This window comes from Acipenser ruthenus, chromosome 1 (genome assembly GCF_902713425.1).
Source record: "Acipenser ruthenus chromosome 1, fAciRut3.2 maternal haplotype, whole genome shotgun sequence".
In the NCBI taxonomy this organism is placed as follows: domain Eukaryota; kingdom Metazoa; phylum Chordata; class Actinopteri; order Acipenseriformes; family Acipenseridae; genus Acipenser; species Acipenser ruthenus.
In genome coordinates this window covers 45,198,783-45,218,625 of record NC_081189.1, presented here as the reverse complement: position 1 = coordinate 45,218,625, position 19,843 = coordinate 45,198,783, and the positions used below count along the sequence as shown (strand labels likewise).

At 38.2% G+C, this 19,843-nt stretch overlaps 1 protein-coding gene across 3 annotated transcripts in view; it reads right to left on the bottom strand.

Moving 5' to 3' along the window:
- cemip2 (cell migration inducing hyaluronidase 2) overlaps positions 1–19,843 on the bottom strand; it is a 71,083-nt gene that overhangs the window by 40,027 nt on the left and 11,213 nt on the right. For all 3 annotated transcript variants that reach the window (XM_059025683.1, XM_059025690.1, XM_034035100.3), the window contains 7 exons: positions 17,274–17,443; positions 16,617–16,805; positions 15,162–15,331; positions 11,868–12,077; positions 10,942–11,147; positions 10,341–10,410; positions 9,382–9,510 (listed from right to left, as the gene is read on the bottom strand). In XM_059025683.1, coding sequence (XP_058881666.1) covers positions 9,382–9,510; positions 10,341–10,410; positions 10,942–11,147; positions 11,868–12,077; positions 15,162–15,331; positions 16,617–16,805; positions 17,274–17,443 — 1,144 coding nt within the window. The remainder of the gene's footprint in view (positions 1–9,381; positions 9,511–10,340; positions 10,411–10,941; positions 11,148–11,867; positions 12,078–15,161; positions 15,332–16,616; positions 16,806–17,273; positions 17,444–19,843) is intronic.

Genomic DNA, 19,843 nt, shown 5'->3' with positions numbered 1-19,843 from the left:
TTTGTGATAATGGTACATACTCTAAGCACAAAAAAAGCAACAAGCAACCAGGGACATTCAAAGTACATATGCAGGGCAGGGGTCGCGAGGGCATGAGTTTTAAGATTTGTTTACTTAACTTTTAAGATTTGCTTTTAAATATTTCACACATAATTTTCTTTTGTTAAATAATTTTACATATTTGCTGCGGACCCTCTGAAGCTTCGCCGCAGACCCCTGGGGGTCCATGGACCCCATTTTGGGAACCCCTGTGTTACAGTACCAGGAAGATGGCTAGATGCTCCAGATGCTATATGTGAAGGTGTTTTATTTTGTTTTGGTGCAGCCCCCAAGAAAACATGATATGGAGGACATCTGGAATGGTGGGGTTCCAGAAAAAAAAGGAGAGACCTCTGTGCGTCCCTGTGGCAAATGTGCCCTGCCCCTGTGTGCATTTGTGTGTTATATGTTGTATGTTGCGTGTGTTAATGCTGGTGTACAGAGATGGCTGCACGGTATATAAATGGGTGTGTGCAGCACGAGTTATTTAAGATGTATAATTGTATTTAGGCACGAGGATGGCACATCACTTCACGTGCATTTAAAGTATTTAATATATGTGAGCACGAGGTTGCACATAATTAATTCACGTGCTGGGATTCAAGTGAATAATTAATTGGTAATTGAATCCCGGCACAACAGTATATATAGATGCACGTTTTACTCACTCGGGGTTGGGTGTTCGGTGAGTAGTGAACAGGAGAGAGAAGGAGAAGGTGAAATAATAATAACAACAACAACAACAACAACAACAACAATTGCCATTGCGTGCAAGAGACACGATACTTGTTTGTTTATTCTTACTCACCGTGTTTGTGTGTCTGTCCGTCCACCGTTTGTTTGAGTGTTAATCCGTTTTGTCTATTTATTTTGGCGCAAGTGCCGTGTCCTGTCTTCTGTTTTGTTTAAACCTTTTTATTTTGTTCAATTAAAACACCGAGCGCTGCCGCGACTCAGTTTCAACACACTCCACTACTGTCTCTGTGTATTCCTTTCTGGTCTGACATCAGTCACAAAGCCACCCTGTGACAGTCCCTTACCAAGAGACTGATGCTGCCAATGTGCCCTGAAACTGCTGAAAATTGTGTTGTTGCCTGGCTCGTTTTGAAGTGATCTGCCAGCTGATGGATTGTGGCCACCCTCTCCTCTGTTAGGTACATTCTTCTTGACAGTGTATAGAACTGGGCCTCAGGAAGACTACAGACTGTGACGGGGAGATGATTTTTCCCCATAAACCATTGGGCCCAGTAAAGGCTGTGTAATACATCTTCAGAAAGCATCCTCATGTCCGCACAATCTGGCCTGGAGGATCTGAAGAGTGCACCAGCAGCTGTGGTAGCCAGGATGGTAGGCAGCTAAGGCTGTTTAAAAAGGTCATCTTTGTGGCCTGCTGGCACCCTGTAGAATGTACTTAATCTAGAGAGAGATGGCGCCTCGGAGGCAGATTTCTCCCATATACCCCCGACAGGCCTCCAAACTGCCTTATAGAAGGGGAACCCTTCAAAGGCTTTTTATATCGTTTGTATCAAAGTTGTGAAGGAAATCGTCCTCATCTGTTTTGGTCTGGGTATTGACATTGAAAGAGAATGAAATCCTTCTCAAACAGCATCAACAAGAAAAGAGCCCTCTGTATTCTGTGGAGCATCATCGTCAGGAGCGGGATCGATGATGTCATCGTCAACCAGAGGGGCGTAGCGGTTTCAGGGACCGCTGCTGGGGTTACAGGCTGTGGAGACGAGTCTGTTTTTAAATCTTCAAATTCCCCTACCAACTGGATCAGGACCTGGGAAGGAGGTGGCTGAGCAGTGTAGGCTGGAGTCTCCACAGTGGCTGCCGCTGGTTTCTCTCCCTGCTGCTGTGGGAATGCATAGACTTGCATGACTGTTTCCTCGTGCAGACATGGCAGAGCTCCGCTGTTCCTGAGGCTGCTCTGCATTTTTGTTGGTCTCGAGGAGGATGACGAGCTGACTTATCTGATCGTAGTGCTATGGGCAACGAAGCCCCTCCCCTTTGTGTCTGAAGTATCTACAAACACTGAAACAGGTTCCTACTACAAAACAGTGAGGAACCATGCAATGTAGAAACAGAGGACATGGGGAAGACAGGCACATTAATATGAAAAGTAAGATCCAGAAAGAAGTAATTAATAAAGCTAAAAGAGGGAGAATTTATATATATACAGTACTGTGCAAAAGTTTTAGGCAGGTGTGAAAAAATGCTGTAAAGTAAGAATGCTTTCAAAAATAGACATGTTAATAGTTTATATTTATCAATTAACTAAATGCAAAGTGAGTGAACAGAAGAAAAATCTAAATCAAATCCATATTTGGTGTGACCACCCTTTGCCTTCAAAACAGCATCAATTCTTCTAGGTACACTTGCACAAAGTCAGGGATTTTGTAGGCATATAGTCAGGTGTATGATTAAACAATTATACCAAACAGGTGCTAATGATCATCAATTCAATATGTAGGTTGAAACACAATCATTAACTGAAACAGAAACAGCTGAGTAGGAGGAATAAAACTGGGTGAGGAACAGCCAAACTCAGCTAACAAGGTGAGGTTGCTGAAGACAGTTTACTGTCAAAAGTCATACACCATGGCAAGACTGAGCACAGCAACAAGACACAAGGTAGTTATACTACATCAGCAAGGTCTCTCCCAGGCAAAAATTTCAAGGCAGACAGGGGTTTCCAGATGTGCTGTCCAAGCTCTTTTGAAGAAGCACAAAGAAACGGGCAATGTTGAGGACCGTAGACGCAGTGGTCAGCCAAGGAAACTTATTGCAGCAGATGAAAGACACATCATGCTTACTTCCCTTCACAATCGGAAGATGTCCAGCAGTGCCATCAGCTCAGAATTGGCAGAAAACAGTGGGACCCTGGTACACCCATCTACTGTCCGGAGAAGTCTGGTCAGAAGTGGCCTTCATGGAAGACTTGCGGCCAAAAAGCCATACCTCCAAAGTGGAAACAAGGCCAAGCGACTCAACTATGCACGAAAACACAGGAACAAGGGTGCAGAAAAATGGCAGCAGGTGCTCTGGACTGATGAGTCAAAATTAGAAATATTTGGCTGTAGCAGAAGGCAGTTTGTTCGCCGAAGGGCTGGAGAGCGGTACACGAATGAGTTTCTGCAGGCAAAAGTGAAGCATGGTGGAGGTTCCTTGCAAGTTTGGGGCTGCATTTCTGCAAATGGAGTTGGGGATTTGGTCAGAATTAATGGTCTCCTCAATGCTGAGAAGTACAGGCAGATACTTATCCATCATGCAATACCATCAGGGAGGCATCTGATTGGCCCCAAATTTATTCTGCAGCATGACAACGACCCCAAACATACAGCGAAAGTCATTAAGAACTATCTTCAGCGTAAAGAAGAACAAGGAGTCCTGGAAGTGAAGCAACTGAGGCTGCCTAAATCCACAGAAGAACTGTGGTAAGTTCTCCAAGATGTTTGGGCCAACCTACCTGCCGAGTTCCTTCAAAAACTGTGTGCAAGTGTACCTAGAAGAATTGATGCTGTTTTGAAGGCAAAGGGTGGTCACATCAAATATTGATTTGATGTAGATTTTTCTTCTGTTCACTCACTTTGCATTTAGTTAATTGATAAATATAAACTATTAACATGTCTATTTTTAAAAGCATTCTTACTTTACAGCATTTTTTCACACCTGCCTAAAACTTTTGCACAGTACTGTGTATATATATATATATATATATATATATATATATATATATATATATATATATATATATATATATATATATATATATATATATATAATTTTAACAAACAAAACAAAAACGCAGCAACACAAACACCTATACTAAGTCTGTGCTTAGGACAGACAAAACAATAAAAAAAGGGGAAAAAAACTCTTTAAAAAAATGTAACTAAGTGCACAACAAACAAAACACGCAAAAACAACAATAAAGACTATATTTAGTCCTTACCCAAGCGAACACAGGAGACTGTGTTAGATACCAAATAAGGATGGGAATTTTAAACGTTTAAACGTATAAACTCTAAAGAAGTGGTAAAACGTTTAATAATATGCTAGACTTATAACCGATCACATGACAAATGTCACCAAACGCATATTTTTTTATGCATTCATTTTAGTAATTTATCATCAGTAGTCCGTCGCGTATCAGAATGCTCTAGAGCCACAGTAAGGGCGGATATTATAAAAAGGAAGGGGTTTGGCAATTGCCTCCAAGTAGCTTTTCTAATTGGTGCAACAGAAAGATTGACACTGGGGCGGGTTTTATTCTCGGTCGATCTGGCGCTTCACTGGTGCACTGTGTGTGTTCATGCCTGTAGTAAGCGTGGTACGGTATCAATTCCATGGCGGGGTTAAATAACGTTAATGATCAGCATTTTTTTCTGAGTTTGTTATATATTTAAAATGGCATCTCTAAACAAAAGCAGCCAAGTGTTTTTTCAGAGTTTGTTCTATTTAAAATGGCATCTCTAAACAAAGGAAGCCACATTTGGAAGTATTTTGAGGAATGGACGAGAAAACTGTGGTATGTAAATAATTATGCCAAACAAAACTGCTGTACCACAAAAACACAAGTTCAATGCTTCACAATTTGAAATGAAAACATTCAGAATTGTTGTGGATGGAGTTACTGATGGCAGTAAAAAGCAAACATCCATAACAACATTTGCTATAGATTTGGCAGAACATTGGGCGCGATCACGTTATCCCCCGAGGACAGTGCATGTGAATCGTGAATGCAGCAGTTTTGAAATCGATGTAAGATTATCCCAATACTGTGCCGACCCATAAAACAACTGCGAGGCTGAAAAAACTTAAAGAAAATTGTGCTGCAGCTGTTCATACAAAACTTTCAAAGGGAGAAAAAGTTGCAATTACCACAGACTCTTGGACCCCATTCCCCAATCCTCCCATAGGTGGAAGGCTTTTTTCACTTGAAATTGTTCTGTAAGCTTTTGGACCGAACTGATGTTTATGTTTAGTTCAGTTTTTATTTGTATGTTGGAACTACTGTACTAAAGGACCACTGAGACACACTTCAAACAGGTAGACCAGGCATCTCTTTTTACAATTTAATGTAAAGTTGTGTGGATACGTGAATTTGAATACTTTACGTTATTTAGTAATACTTGACCATATACAATTAACTGCACAAGAAGGCAAATATTATATTAATTACTTAATATATTACTTGATTGTGTGTTAGTTTGGCATTTAAAATACTTGTGGCAATGTTTGGGAGGTTTATGTACACTAGTACAGTATGTAGAGGAGAGTGGTGTTTGATTCGAGTACTCGGAAATTGTAATGCTCAAGTACTCATCTCAAGCAACAACAGATCTCAAAAGTCCCACCCCTACTATCAAAGACCGCAAACTTTTAAATCTCTGAGGCAGACTTTTTAATATCAGACACAGTGCTCTTTAAAATTCCAAAATATTGTGCTACTTTATCCCTGGTAATGACCTTTTACAGAAGTATTTCCAAGTATTTTTTTTAAAACATATAATTTGGGGCAAAGTTACTTATAACAAAAAAAAAAAAAACCAAAAAAAAAAAAACACCACTACAAAAAAACGTAATCGGTTCCTGTTTTATTGCTGTTAAATGACCCTTGAAACACTATTCTAAAAACATTATACTATCCGAAAATGTGTTCAATATGTATATAGTATAAATATATCTTCACTAGCAACTTTAATTACAACCATAAATATAAACATTTTAATATATACTTTGATGTGTAGGTTTTTTTTGTTTTTTTTTTTACTTTTAACATAAGAACATAAGAAAGTTTACAAACGAGAGGAGGCCAGTCAGCCCATCTTGCTCGTTTGGTTGTTAGTAGCTTATTGATCCCAGAATCTCATCAAGCAGCTTCTTGAAGGATCCCAGGGTGTCAGCTTCAACAACATTACTGGGGAGTTGGTTCCAGACACTCACAATTCTCTGTGTAAAAAAGTGCCTCCTATTTTCTGTTCTGAATGCCCCTTTATCTAATCTCCATTTGTGACCCCTGGTCCTTGTTTCTTTTTTCAGGTCAAAGAAGTACCCTGGGTCGACATTGTCTATACCTTTTAGGATTCTGAATGCTTGAATCAGATCACCGCGTAGTCTTCTTTGTTCAAGACTGAATAGATTCAGTTCTTTTAGCCTGTCTGCAGACAACATGCCTTTTAAACCCGGGATAATTCTGGTTGCTGTTCTTTGCACTCTTTCTAGAGCAGCAATATCCTTTTTGTAACGAGGTGACCAGAACTGAGCACAATATTCTAGGTGAGGTCTTACTAATGCATTGTAAAGTTTTAACATTACTTCCCTTGATTTAAATTCAACACTTCTCACAATATATCCAAGCATTTTGTTGGCCTTTTTTATACCTTCCCCACATTGTCTAGATGAAGACATTTCTGAGTCAACATATACTCCTAGGTCTTTTTCATAGTTCCCTTCTTCAATTTCAGTATCTCCCATATGATATTTATAATGCACATTTTTATTGCCTGCATGCAATACTTTACACTTTTCTCTATTAAATGTCATTTGCCATGTGTCTGCCCAGTTCTGAATGCTGTCTAGATCATTTTGAATGACCTTTGCTGCTGCAACGTGTTTGCCACTCCTATTTTTGCTTACTATACCAGAATCTAAATCATTAATGTAGATTAGGAATAGCAGAGGACCTAATACTGATCCCTGTGGTACACCACTGGTTACCTCGCTCTATTTTGAGGTTTCTCCTCTAATCAGTACTTTCTGCTTTCTACATGTTAACCACTCCCTAATCCATGTGCATGCATTTCTTTGAATCCCTACTGCGTTCAGTTTGAGAATTAATCTTTTATGCGGGACTTTGTCAAAAGCTTTCTGGAAATCTAAATAAACCATGTCATATGCTTTGCAATTATCAATGTTGCATCCTCAAAAAAGTCAAGTAGGTTAGTTAGACACAATCTCCCTTTCCTAAAACCATGCTGACTGTCTCCCATGATATTGTTACCATATAGGTAATTTTCCATTTTGGATCTTATTAGTGTTTCCATAAGTTTAAATATAATAAAAGTCAGGCTTATTGGTCTGTAGTTACCTGGTTCGGTTTTGTCTCCCTTTTTGTGGATCGGTATTACGTTTGCTATTTTCCAGTCTGTCGGTACAACCCCTGTGTCAAGAGACTGTTGCATGATCTTGGTTAGCGGTTTGTAAATAACTTCTTTCATTTCTTTGAGTACTATTGGGAGTATCTCATCTGGCCCAGGGGATTTGTTTATTTTAAGAGCTCCTAGTCCCTTTAACACTTCTGTTATGCTAAAGTTATTTAAAATTGGATAGGAACAGGTCGACATGTGGGTCATGTTGTCCGTGTCCTCCTTTGTAAAAACCTGTGAAAAGTAATCATTTAATATATTTGCCATTTTTTTTTCTTCATCTATGATTTTGCCATTTGTCTCTTAGACATTTAACCTCCTCCTTGAATGTTCTCTTGCTGTTATAATATTGGAAAAACATTTTGGAATTGGTTTTAGCCCCCTTAGCCATATTGATTTATATCTCTCTCTTGGCCTTTCTAACTTCCTTTTTGACTTGTGTTTCCAGTTCCAAGTACTCTTTCTGTGTACTTTGTGTTTGATCCCTTTTAAAACGCTCTGTAAAGTGCCTTTTTTCGCTGAATATTTTTTTTTTAATTGATCTAATAAATCATTTTGGCCATTTTGTTTTAGATTTAGATTTGTCTACTTTTGGGTAGTACTACATTTTTAAAAAAACAGCCATCCTTTTTCTGTGGATGTTTCCTCTATTTTACTCCAATCTACTTCTGTTAGTCTCTGTTTCATACCTTCATAGTTTGCTTTTCTAAAATTGTAAACCTTAGCTTTAGTCATTACTTTTGGGGTTTTAAAAAAATACTTCAAATGAGACCTTGTTGTGGTCTGGGTTTGCCAATGGCTCTCTGACCTCTGTTTTAGTTATTCTGTCTTCATTATTTGTAAAGACTAAATCAAGGCATGCCTCCCCTCTAGTCGGTGCCTTGACAAATTGCGTTAGGAAGCAGTCATTTGTCATTTCCACCATTTCAATTTCGTTCGTCATGCTCCCCTCCGGGTTCTCCCATTTTATACGGGTGAAGTTGAAATCCCCCATTAGTATGGCTTCTCCTTTTCTACATGCATTTCGAATGTCATTGTATAACAGATTATTTTGCTTGGCGTCTGAATTTGGCAGTCTATAGCATGCTCCTATTATTATGCCCTTTGAATTTTTGTCCATTATTCTGACCCATATTGATTCTGCATTGTTTTCTTTGTCCTGATTTAACACCTGGGCTTCAAGACTATTTCTTATGTATAGCGCTACCCCTACGCTTCTTCTGTCCTGCCTGTCTTTCCTATACAGTGTGTACCCACTAATATTATAGTCATCTCCATCACTCTCAGACAACCAAGTTTCTGTAACACCTATCACATCGTAGTTGCTTGTTAGTGCTGTAGCTTCAAGTTCTAACATTTTGTTTCTGTGATATCTAGCATTAAGATAAATACATTTAATAGTGGTCTTACCTGAGTTGTTGCCCTTGTTTTGATGTGGTCTCCCTACTGTTTTTTTGTTTTCTCCCCCCTTCCTTTTAGATAAGTCTTTGCGATGTTAAAACATTATTTGCTTATTTAGGGTTTATTTGATTAGAAAATACTAACCAGGACTATCAGTATCAGAATGCAATATAAAGTGTGTGTGTGTGTGTGTGTGTGTGTGTGTAGATATGGTTTAAAACACTGATACTGCAAAGTTTAAATGTTCATAAAAATTTACCAAAAGCACATCCCTAATACCAAAATGATTATATTACAACAATCTCTGGGTAAGAGATTGGTTTGTTTCTCTTGACCAAAGCAACATGAAGACCGGGAGTTTGCATTGTGTGTGGAGTTCATCATACGAGGTAAGAAATAATATTTGGGTAGAATCTACAACACACTGCACCTTTGCCAAAAATACAATCCAGATGGCTGGTATTTTCATGTATAATAGGAGGTATCAAGCAGCCTCAGTGTAGACAGCTGAAAAGTGTTGATTTTAAGTGGATCAGCCATTCCTCTTTGTTGAATGCAAAACCATAACCATCTCTCTGTCAGTCAGCAGAGCAAATAATAAGTTTTATAATATTTTCAATTTTTATCCCTGCATTTGACCAAGCATCATTAAACACTTTTGTGCAGTAGAGCTGGATTACAAGAGATGCTACTATAAAGAAACAATTTATTAACTAATTAAAAAACAAAACAAAAAACATGTCACTTCAGACAACTGCAGAGTTCATTATAATTGCGAGAACGGGTTTACCTTGAAGTTGGAATGCACTCTGTTGTTGTAGAATATCCCTAGAGGAGTGAGTTCTGCCTTTGTCTCGGGGGACAGTCCATGAGTGTCCCCTGTAGACATGCTGTGAAAAAGGTACCATATTCCAGTATCCTGGTGGTTTAAACAGATATCATTGTAAGCATTTATTTTATTAAATCTCCATGTATGATCACATTAGCTTATATAAACCACAGCATGCTCTAAAGTAACACTTAAATACTTTACAATTGTAATGTAAATTATAATTAACTAATTTTAAAAAAGAAATCAGCTGGGTGCCTGAATTCTGCGATTAAAATAAACCACAAGCTACACCAGCATCCATCCATCCATTATCATTAACCGCTTACTCCTTTACAGGGTCGCGGTGAGCCGGAGCCTAACCCGGCATACACAGGGCGCAAGGCGAGACTACACCCCTGGCCAGTCCATCGCAGTGCACCACACACACACACTCACTCATTCACACAGAAGGCAATTTAGAGTGACCAATCAACCTAGACAGCATGTCTTTGGACTGTGGGAGGAAACCGGAGTACCCGGGTTCGCGTGGGAAAACCCACGTGAACACGGAGAGAACATGCAAACTCCACACAGACAGTACCCTAGGCCGGATTTGAACCTAGGACCCTGGTGCTGTGAAGCAGCAGCACTAACCACTACGCCATTGTGCATGGCCACTACGCCAAAATTAGGTCTTATCAACACAGTAATGTTTGTATCATTATTGTGCAAAACAAACCGCTCACAGACCTGCACACTTGGTAAACAAGGGCACAACATGATCACTGTTTAAAAATCCTATTGAAACCCAAAAGACAGTCACAGAAACAAGAAGTCTACTGTACTCTCTAAATATTTGAAAAGCATGAACAAGTAACTTAATTCTATATAATCTAGGATTACAAAATTGTAAGGGAAAGAATTTCAGTATTTTTCACCTGTGAGCCTGCAGCAGCATTGCTGATTAAGTTATTGTTGGGATGGGAAATCCAGAACGTAGAGACTGCTCTGAAACAAATAGCAGAGAGTGAGTGTGAAACAAACACAGAGCAATACCCTTACCCTCCTGTGTAAACCACACACAATGCTTTATTTTAACAGAAGAAATTCAACCCTTTGTTGCACTGCACTGAGCAGACTTTTCAATGAGATGGCCCACAGTACAGTTTTAAAATCACAAAACTTTGCGTTTATAACCAAAAATAACATTTCTGATGAGTAGGCTACAAGTACCGTTTTAGATATAAAATGAGACTAGATAAACTGGCTTCTAAAAATGTTAGCGTACATACGAGCCCCTCCATGTATCCAAATTGTAGGAAATATGCAGGGTTGGATTATTTTCCTCAGAATTGTACTGTATGTTTCTACTACAATACATTATTCATTCATGCTTGGTAAAAAGCATGGCATTTTGATTACTAGTGCCATTTTGGACACATGGAACATACAGTAAAAAAGAAGCAAATCAATGTTTAACAGGTAATGCTGCATGACCCCACCCTGCCCCCCAGTGTGTAAACTGTTTTTCACTCTTACTTGCAGTCAGTTGCCGGTACTGGGATGTAGTTTCCGTAAACTTTGTTCCTGATGGAAGTGCACATAGTGTCATTCCTGTCCGTGGGCAAGAGTGTGCCAGGTTTGGTGACAAGTCCAAGGTTGTGGTACAGAGTGTTCCTTTGTTCAGTCCCATCCTCCAGGAAAAAACAATGTCCCAGTGTGTCATAGCCAACAGAGTCCTTTATCTGTGACAGCACAATGAAGCCATTTAGTGACCAGCAGTGGCAGGGTAACCACCTACATCTAGATTTGTATTATTGCATGCCCAGACACCAGTTATGTGCCATATTTACTTACTAAGGCCATACAGTATTTGTTTTACACTGCAGCTGCACTTTTCTTCAATTGTGGCATTACTAGTGCAATACCTACATTTTAAATGAATACCTTCAAGTTAAACCTCAAGAAAGGGTTAATGAAGTTTTTTGATGGCATTTAAAGACAGGTTCAAAACAACAACCAAACAAAGTATGGCTTAGAAAGAAATAATTTAACATTCGAAGGAAAGCTGGATAACATTAGGCCTATTCATTTGCATGGAAAGTCAACATCTGTCCTAAAAGGTATGACTAATAAAATGTGTTACTAAGGAGCTGAATCTGCCTCTATGTTATTGAAGTGGTAGAGAATCCCAGCAACTACACATGTGATTGGGATTTTACAACTGTCTGGATAACACCTTTAAATACCATAAAAAATATCTTAAACATCAGTTGGGCCATAGATGTTATTTAAGGTTACACCATGTAATGTTTTTCTAACGGTTAAGGTCTGTCTTGAGACAAGGACAGTGGGACAACTTCCTGTGTGGACTTTCTCTAAAATGTACCCAAAGTTAAATAATAACTGGACCATTGGCCATTCCCCCTCATATTAGCTTTCTTTAGATGAACACAATGGCTCACCAGAAGGCCATTAGTCGCGTGGACAGCGACACAGCGGGAGAACGAGTGATGGATTGCCAGTCCCTCCAGGTATGTTGGGGTCCTGTAACCGCCCCTCTCATCCACGTCTCCACAGAGGTGAAAGTGAACAGGGTAACTCCCCTTCACCTGCTGACCCATGTTCTTCAACTCAATATGGGACAGGTGTACTGATGTGAAGTTCCCCAAAATCTGTAAGACACAAAACAGTCAGTCAATGGTGGTGTTAATTAGTTTTTCTTATAATTTTAACTCTATAGAATCTTTTTAAAGACAGCATGACATTGGTTTGGGTACCGGTATCTTAGTCCTTCCTGGAGCCTCCATTAATTTGTTTAGTTAAGAGGTTTAGTAAAACGTATTTTAAAATGCACAAGTAGGAAGCCACACATTACAGACGTGTACAGCTATCAACACATTCAAAACTGCCCCTCCAGTGCCATACTTTAATTCATTTGATTACTTGTGATCAAAACAAATCTACCTAATAGAAAACAAAGATAAGGTTATGGATTTCAATTCAGGCTAAATCAATATGATATACCACAAACCTTATTCATTTATATACTATAATACCCTAATGGTATACAATGGATACATAAAATTGCATAATTGGTTTCTAAACCAGTAAAAACTAGAAGCTTTTTTCTGCTGTCCTTGACGCAGCCATATTATAAGTTCAATCCTTGTTTAATTGTGACACTGTTTTTGTTGTAGTAAAAATGGCTTTCTGGATGTCTCGGAATGTTTATCATTGAATTTATAGGTTCTTTCACTATTTCTAAATACCAGCAAGATCTCTGAAACTGTTGTAAAATTTAACTATAGGGTCCACCGAATGTTAAAAAACCTGCCAGCGACCTGGCCATTTAAATCTTTTTACAAAGACACTGTGAGAGAGCCCTGATGGAGATACACCATTGGAAAGAGGAGAATCAGAGGTCCTACTCATGTATTTCCGGTACTGGACTATGTCAGTAGACAGCCGTGAATGCAAGTGTTTTGCAATGTTATTGCAGACCTCGCAGTAAACAAACATTTTCACCCCAAATCTTTACAAAATAAGAGAAATGGCGACATCAAAGGCACAAGAACCTACTTTCCGATACATACAGATTTGCTTTTCGTGTTAGTGAATCAGATGCACGAGACAAGAGCTGTTAGATTTAGGTTGCCATGGTCGCCACCTTAGTGGCCATTCAAGCCAAAGTGAATAGCTTAATCTTGCGTCACATGATCATGGTCCCTGGGAGGAAAAATTTGAATGTGTTTTCTTTTTTCTTTTGCACATTTTTCAATTAAGTTTTTTTTTGGTTTTGTTTTGGTTGCTTTTGGTCCCTTTTGTATAATGGCTTTATTATCCAATTTGTTAAAAAAAAAAAAAAAAATCCACATGCTCCCTACATGTTGAAGTTTTATTGTACACTGTCAGATTTTAGCTGGCCATGCTAAAATACATTTTACAAACAGTAAATGATGTTTTTTTTTTCTAAAAAGCACCTCTCTCTTTCTGTGTTTTTTGTTATCTGTATTAAACAGGGTGAGTCTCAGACTATTTCACTTTTTTTTATGGAACCCTAGTGTGTGCACATTCATTTCATGTATGACATGTACCTGTAACCTTTATAGTTAAATAGGTATAGCCACAAATCTAACATTATAAAATAGGCGAAAATAGCTCAGACCCTAAAATTGTCCATCTCAAATCTGGTATGTATTTTTGAACCATTATGTATGGCAATGGCCACTTCCTGTTATTTTCTTGAACACTATACAGAATTTTTCCAGTTAATGAGTTTATGCAGGCATGTGTTAATGTTTAAAGCATTTCACAGAGTTTGCTATGCCTGGCATGAGACACCAAACAGTATGTAAATCAAGGGTAATATTATAGTTACACCAGCATCTGCCATTCTTTTAAATGAAGCTAGAAAACCGATTTCTCCCTGACATCTGGGGTTAATCACTTTAAAAACGAATGGCAACTACAAAAAGTATTTTATAAGTGTAACATTAATATACTCAATCATTAGGTCCTATTCATAAAGCTTTAAGGTATGTTAAGGATTCCTTTTTTTGCTCACTTTTCAAATGTTTCAAAAATCAGCAAATTGACTGTATGACCATGCAGGTGTGTCTTTACCAGGTGAGCCCCTCAGGGACGTTTTGGATGGATTCTATCAAGCTTGAACTTCACCAAGCCTTTCCAACTGTTATAGCAAAGGCTAGGAGTTTATTTTCATTTTTTAAAGAGCAATTTAACCCAAGATAATTGTTATAAAATTCCCTTAAAAAAAAAAAAAAAAAAAAAAAAAAGTCCATACACTTTTATGACCAAGGTCCATGTTCTCAATCTCAGCATGAGATTGAGAACATACCTAGATTGCTCCAGTAAAAACCCAACTGTATAAATGGGCAATTGCATGTAAAAATAATGTGTAAAAAAATAATGTAATTGTATGTAAAAATAATGTGATATCTTGTAACAATTGTAAGTCGCCCTGGATAAGGGCGTCTGCTAAGAAATAAATAATAATAATAATAATAATAATAGTGACAAGCAAAGACAATTCATTATTACTTAAATAACAGCACACAATAAAAGTTAAATGGATTCCAGCTTTCAAAGACATTTATGAGTCACTTGTAATGGAAGAACCAATGCACTGTGGCTTATTCAATTATAAAAGATGTCCTGCTGTGCATCTCCTTTGTGAAAATACTTTTGTAAGAGCTATTGAAATATAATGATAAAGGAATCATTTTAGCATGGTTTTGTTAATAAGAAATCTTCCCAGTGCGGCTTGACTATTTCCTGACAGCACTGCAAAAATGAATTTCTATATACAGCAGTAAGCTTCAAAAATATATCAGTGGTAGTAAAGCAATACTAGTCCCTGAGACCATAGCAATGTAAAACAGATCCTTATTAAAATGTTAACTAACAACTGACACTACCATCTAAGTGGGGTATGTTTATTATTGGCTGCATTAGTGAAGGACCTAAATGTCAACGCATTAGAGGTATATTTGATCTTTAAGTTAAATAACAAAATTCCATGAAAAAGAAAGCCCAATTTGATGCAAATATCCTCAATGACTCATTGGTTGAGTAACCCATCTTCACTCGAAAACAGATTCAGCAAAAATACTTTACAATTACAAATAAAAACTGGTTATACACGTACAGCAGTCATAAGGTCAGTCATTATCAGTTGTTTCACTGGAAAACCAAAACGTGTCAAAAATTACAAATTGTAAAAAAAACACACAAACCTTAATGTGACCCCCAAATGTATCGTAACTGAAGAACTGGCACCAGTTGTTTCCATAGCACGAATTTTCCATCTCCCCATGGATGAGAATGTTCCTTGTCAGAACGCCAACTTCCGCTCTCATATCAATCGCGTCAATGATCTCACCTACATGAGTGAACTGTGGCTTCCCTGATTAATACAAATCAAAACAGTTGGTTACTTATCAGACACTGAACTCTGATATCTTATTTAAACTGTACGTGTGTGTGTGTGTGTGCGTCAGAGGAACCACAGGGGGGACATACTGCACCTGGACTTATATCCTTCAATTGCATTAGACCTGACACTGCAATTCAACCAAATTACTGACAAGCTTGTTCAGAAAAAACACTGACAAGACTTCAAAACCCCAGTATTCTGCACACAAAATTACCACCGATGTTTTGACAACTATGCTTGCCCTGACTAACAATAAAAGTAATACCTCACTGTATAACAGCACTGGTAGCTGCACTATGTTTTTCTGCATACAAATTTTTTTGCATTCTAAGGTCCTGGAGGTTATAGACTAGTTAATGGTTACATCTACTAGTAAGCATTGCCAACAGTGTGCTCCAGAACTCTTAAAATAATTTCAGAATCTAGAGGATGAATCCATCTCCCAGTCCTATTTAATGCTGTGCGTCTGAAATACGACACCACCCAGATGTACATCATTAGATAACTCGGCCTCTGTGCTCTTATCCTAGGTAAAGCCTTGTTCTTGCAAATGTCAGTGATTTTTTGTTGAGGAGAATGGGCTGTGGATGGCCTGATAAAGTTTCTGTATGAAGTGTTGGCGAGTGACAACAGATAAAAGCTGCTGTGTTTAGACTAGGAAGCGTGAATAAAAAGATAAACTTGGCGGCCCATCAAATTAGCTTGGCCTTTTGTTTTGACAACCTAATGTAAAAAATAAAATAAAAACTGCACACATCGTATGTTCTTGACCATTTCCTATTCAACAAAGTTGTGATGTAAATGGAGCTAATTGAGTAAGATCCAGCTTCCTTCCTGCTGTCGTTAGTCTTAGCATGAAGTTTTTTTTACGTGGGAGAATGTTTTTTATCTATGAATTTTTTGGTGTTTTTGAGATAATGACCAAACATTGTTTCCATGCACTTGTTTTGATGCCAATGTAAAAGTTCACTTCCTGTGTCACTGGCTATAGGTCAATTAGGATCATATTACCTGTAACACAGGAAGTGAATGAGGACAGTATCAAACATGTATTATTGCTGCAAGATAAGTGGGCTTGAAAAGTATGGAAACAGATAAGGTAGTCCAAGATTAGTGCTATTCGGGGTCTGTGAAACCAGCAGTTAGTTTGTGAGTTTGTAAAGCACATTGATTTAGTACAGTATGGATGCATATCTAAAGGACCGCTATTCTGTGAGCAACTACAGAATTATAACTATGTATGCTGTCTGTGTACCTTGTATTTTGACCTGGTACTTGTTGCACTCTGGACAAGGCAGAAGAGAGAACTCTTCGGCTTGGTACATTGAGAAGTCTGTGCTGGCAATGATAACCCGGTCACCAGGATTCCAGCTCTGAACATCATCTTTCATGTGCAACATCACCCCATCCACAACCTCCACCTGGAAACCTGAGATCGGGAAACCTGTGGGAGGAGGGGAGATCATTACTGATAAACAAACTGAATGAGTCTGAGGCCACACTCTGGCCCTTTTCAATGCATGGTTTGCATCTTTTACAGTTATTAACTGAACATGTAATATGTATACCATCTTTAACTTAATTCCACCGACACCTCTTATTAACATCAGTACAATAAATACACGGTGCAAAGAGGCCCATGATAAAGCACAACTTTAGGGTTGTTTAGTTGATTAAAATACACAGTTCACCGCCAGCAGGAGACATTCTTAATCTCGACTCAACTGGAATGAAAGTTATTCTCAGGCATGCAGACACAGATAGTCTGTTGATTAAAGCAGAGGCACACACTTTAATCCAATAACTGACCCACCCTCACTTTTCTCAGCAATTGTCCCTGTGGAGCAGCAAAGACTGGAAAAGGGAATAAATAAACCCTGTACATAATGAAGAATTTGAATTAGTTTCCAACCTTCTCTCCACTCGCTATAAGCGCTCACAGAGAATCTCACTCCATCGACAGTGATGAATTCCCTGCGAGCAACAGCCTGTCCTCCGGTGTCGTGGTTCTCATGCTCTCGAACATCCTCACTACAGGAGGCGTTGCCACCGCCAATAACACCAACCAGGGCCCATGCCTGTCTGCAGGGAGGACAGTATAAATGGATTAGGTATCCACAATCTCCATTCAAGACCAGTCAAAGGAGAAGCAGCATCACACACATTTTTTAGACACTTTATCTATCAATCATCACAAATATCTGGTTATAATCTATTAAATCATACCTGTTAATGGGTGTTCTGATTTTTATCTATACATCCCTAGCATGCTTTCTTAAAAATATCACCAAAACCAAAACCAGGAATCATGTTCAAGACTTGAGATGATAATACTTCTGGCAAACATGAACATGGTGAATCAACTATTTTTCCCAAAACTAAAATATCCTTCCAACTATGTTTGTATTTTAAAACGAAACAGTATCATCACAGGAGGAAATAGCAGTAAGTAACATTATTAAATGTAACATCATTTTATAATGCTTTTAGAAACATACAGAGGTTGCTTAAAACATCCAACCAAGAAAGCCAAGCCAAGTGCAACTTTGAACTTGTAGAATCAAATGGGAAAAGGAAGTACAGGCACAAGTTTGTCATCCTGTTGTGCCTGTGCCCATTACTCGTCTATACAGGTCAATTGTTATGGAACATTCTCTATTAACATGAGATGCAACAATTAATTGCTTAATCAATTAATCATCATTTATTGATCGACTAGTTGTCCTCGTGCCCTATTTGGAACCAACCTTTATAAAAGTTTATCATAATAAATGCATTGCAAAGTGCAATAAAGCATAGTGAAAGCATGGTAAAGTATAGGTAAGCATTGTAAGGATGATAAACATGTCAAACCAGAGTAAACTATGGTTAAAGCATTGTATAACCATAGGAACACCATAGTAAAACTAAAAATACTATGCAAAAACTTGTATAAGGGGCATTACCTCTATAGCTGTGAATCTGCATGTTTCAACTACAGTAACTGATCTCCACACCTCTCACTTGCTAACAGTTCCAACGTTCATTAACTTGCAGACAGTAAAAAGGGAACAAGATATATGAGGGAGCTTTTACAGCAAGGGAGACCAGTATGAATTATTTGAGATAAACCGTCAGCCCACATGCAATTCGAAATTATTATACATTCATTCAAGTCATTCATGAATATAGCAGGCTAAAGAAATTAGACATATGAATACAATATAGAGAGAAAGAGAAGGCTGATGATAAATCTACCTTAATGAGACAGTTCTTTAGCCACTTAACTTTTTGTTTATTCCAAAAGCTTTCATTGTTTCCTCCAGTGTTTTGACTAACTGCTTTTGATCAAACTCACAGGTCAAGTCCCTCCCTTTTAATCTCTTTTTTTGCTTGCTCCACTGTAGCCTTCCTGTTCACCATGCTCAGAAGTAGGCAACATGTTTGTTTGTTATGAGACTAAAGATGAAAGGGCTTCTCCAAACCCCGTCCTTCTTTACAAGTCCTTGAACAGACTTCCTCCCATCAGTCATCAGCCAACAATTACTACAGAAAAACTAGCTTCAAACTGCTTTTTAAACCTATTTGTTCAGTGTTGACCTGCAGTTGCCAGCGACCCAAAAATGTTTAGGCTTGTAAAACACATGTTATGATTTTAAAAAGAAAACTATTTCCCCATTGTTATTGACTTAAGAAGTTCCAACTTTCAATTTGTCAGTCAAGCTGGTGTTGTAGTTGGCTGAAAAACATTATTATTTCCTAACGGCCTGTTTAGTATTCTTTTGGTACTGCAAGTCATGATGATTCACAATAGAGAAACATGTATAATGTATAGCAAGATTTGATAAGCTGTCTCTTAAACTTTGTGTGCAACTATTCAGCAACAAGAAAAGCAGAAGGATATTGACAAGGGGTCTAATAGTGGATGTTTGCGCAACTGGCCGGCCCCTTAACACAGTTGCTGAATTGACAATCAAGACTCAAAGGTGTTCCTGGAAGTGATAAAACCGCCATCGAAAAGCACAAGTCTGCATCCACGCAGGTCATGATGGGTACTATATGTAATGACTGCAGTATATTGCAGTAGGTCGTTTGTAGAGAGCAGACATTTTTTTAAACTGTCAGATTAAGAACTGCTTTATTACTCATAAAACTCTTTATATCACACTTTTAGATACATGTGGTTAAATGGCAACGGGTGTTAAAGATACATATTTAGCCTTGTTTAACTCATTGCATTTTAGTTAAGTCTTGTGAAAGTTTCCTTCCTGCGCAGAACATAGGGACCACACTTAACCACGTTCCTATGAGCAGCATAGAAAGAAAAGTGTGAAGTTCTAGATACTATACTATGACTTTTCTTAACAATAAATCACTAATTTATGCTAAGAACAGGTGAATGGTGGTCAATGGAAGTTAGTACATAACAGGAGAAGGTGAATAAAACAATATTCAGATAAAAAAAAAAGTGGATCTGGCCTATCTGGAATTCAGACATTTTAG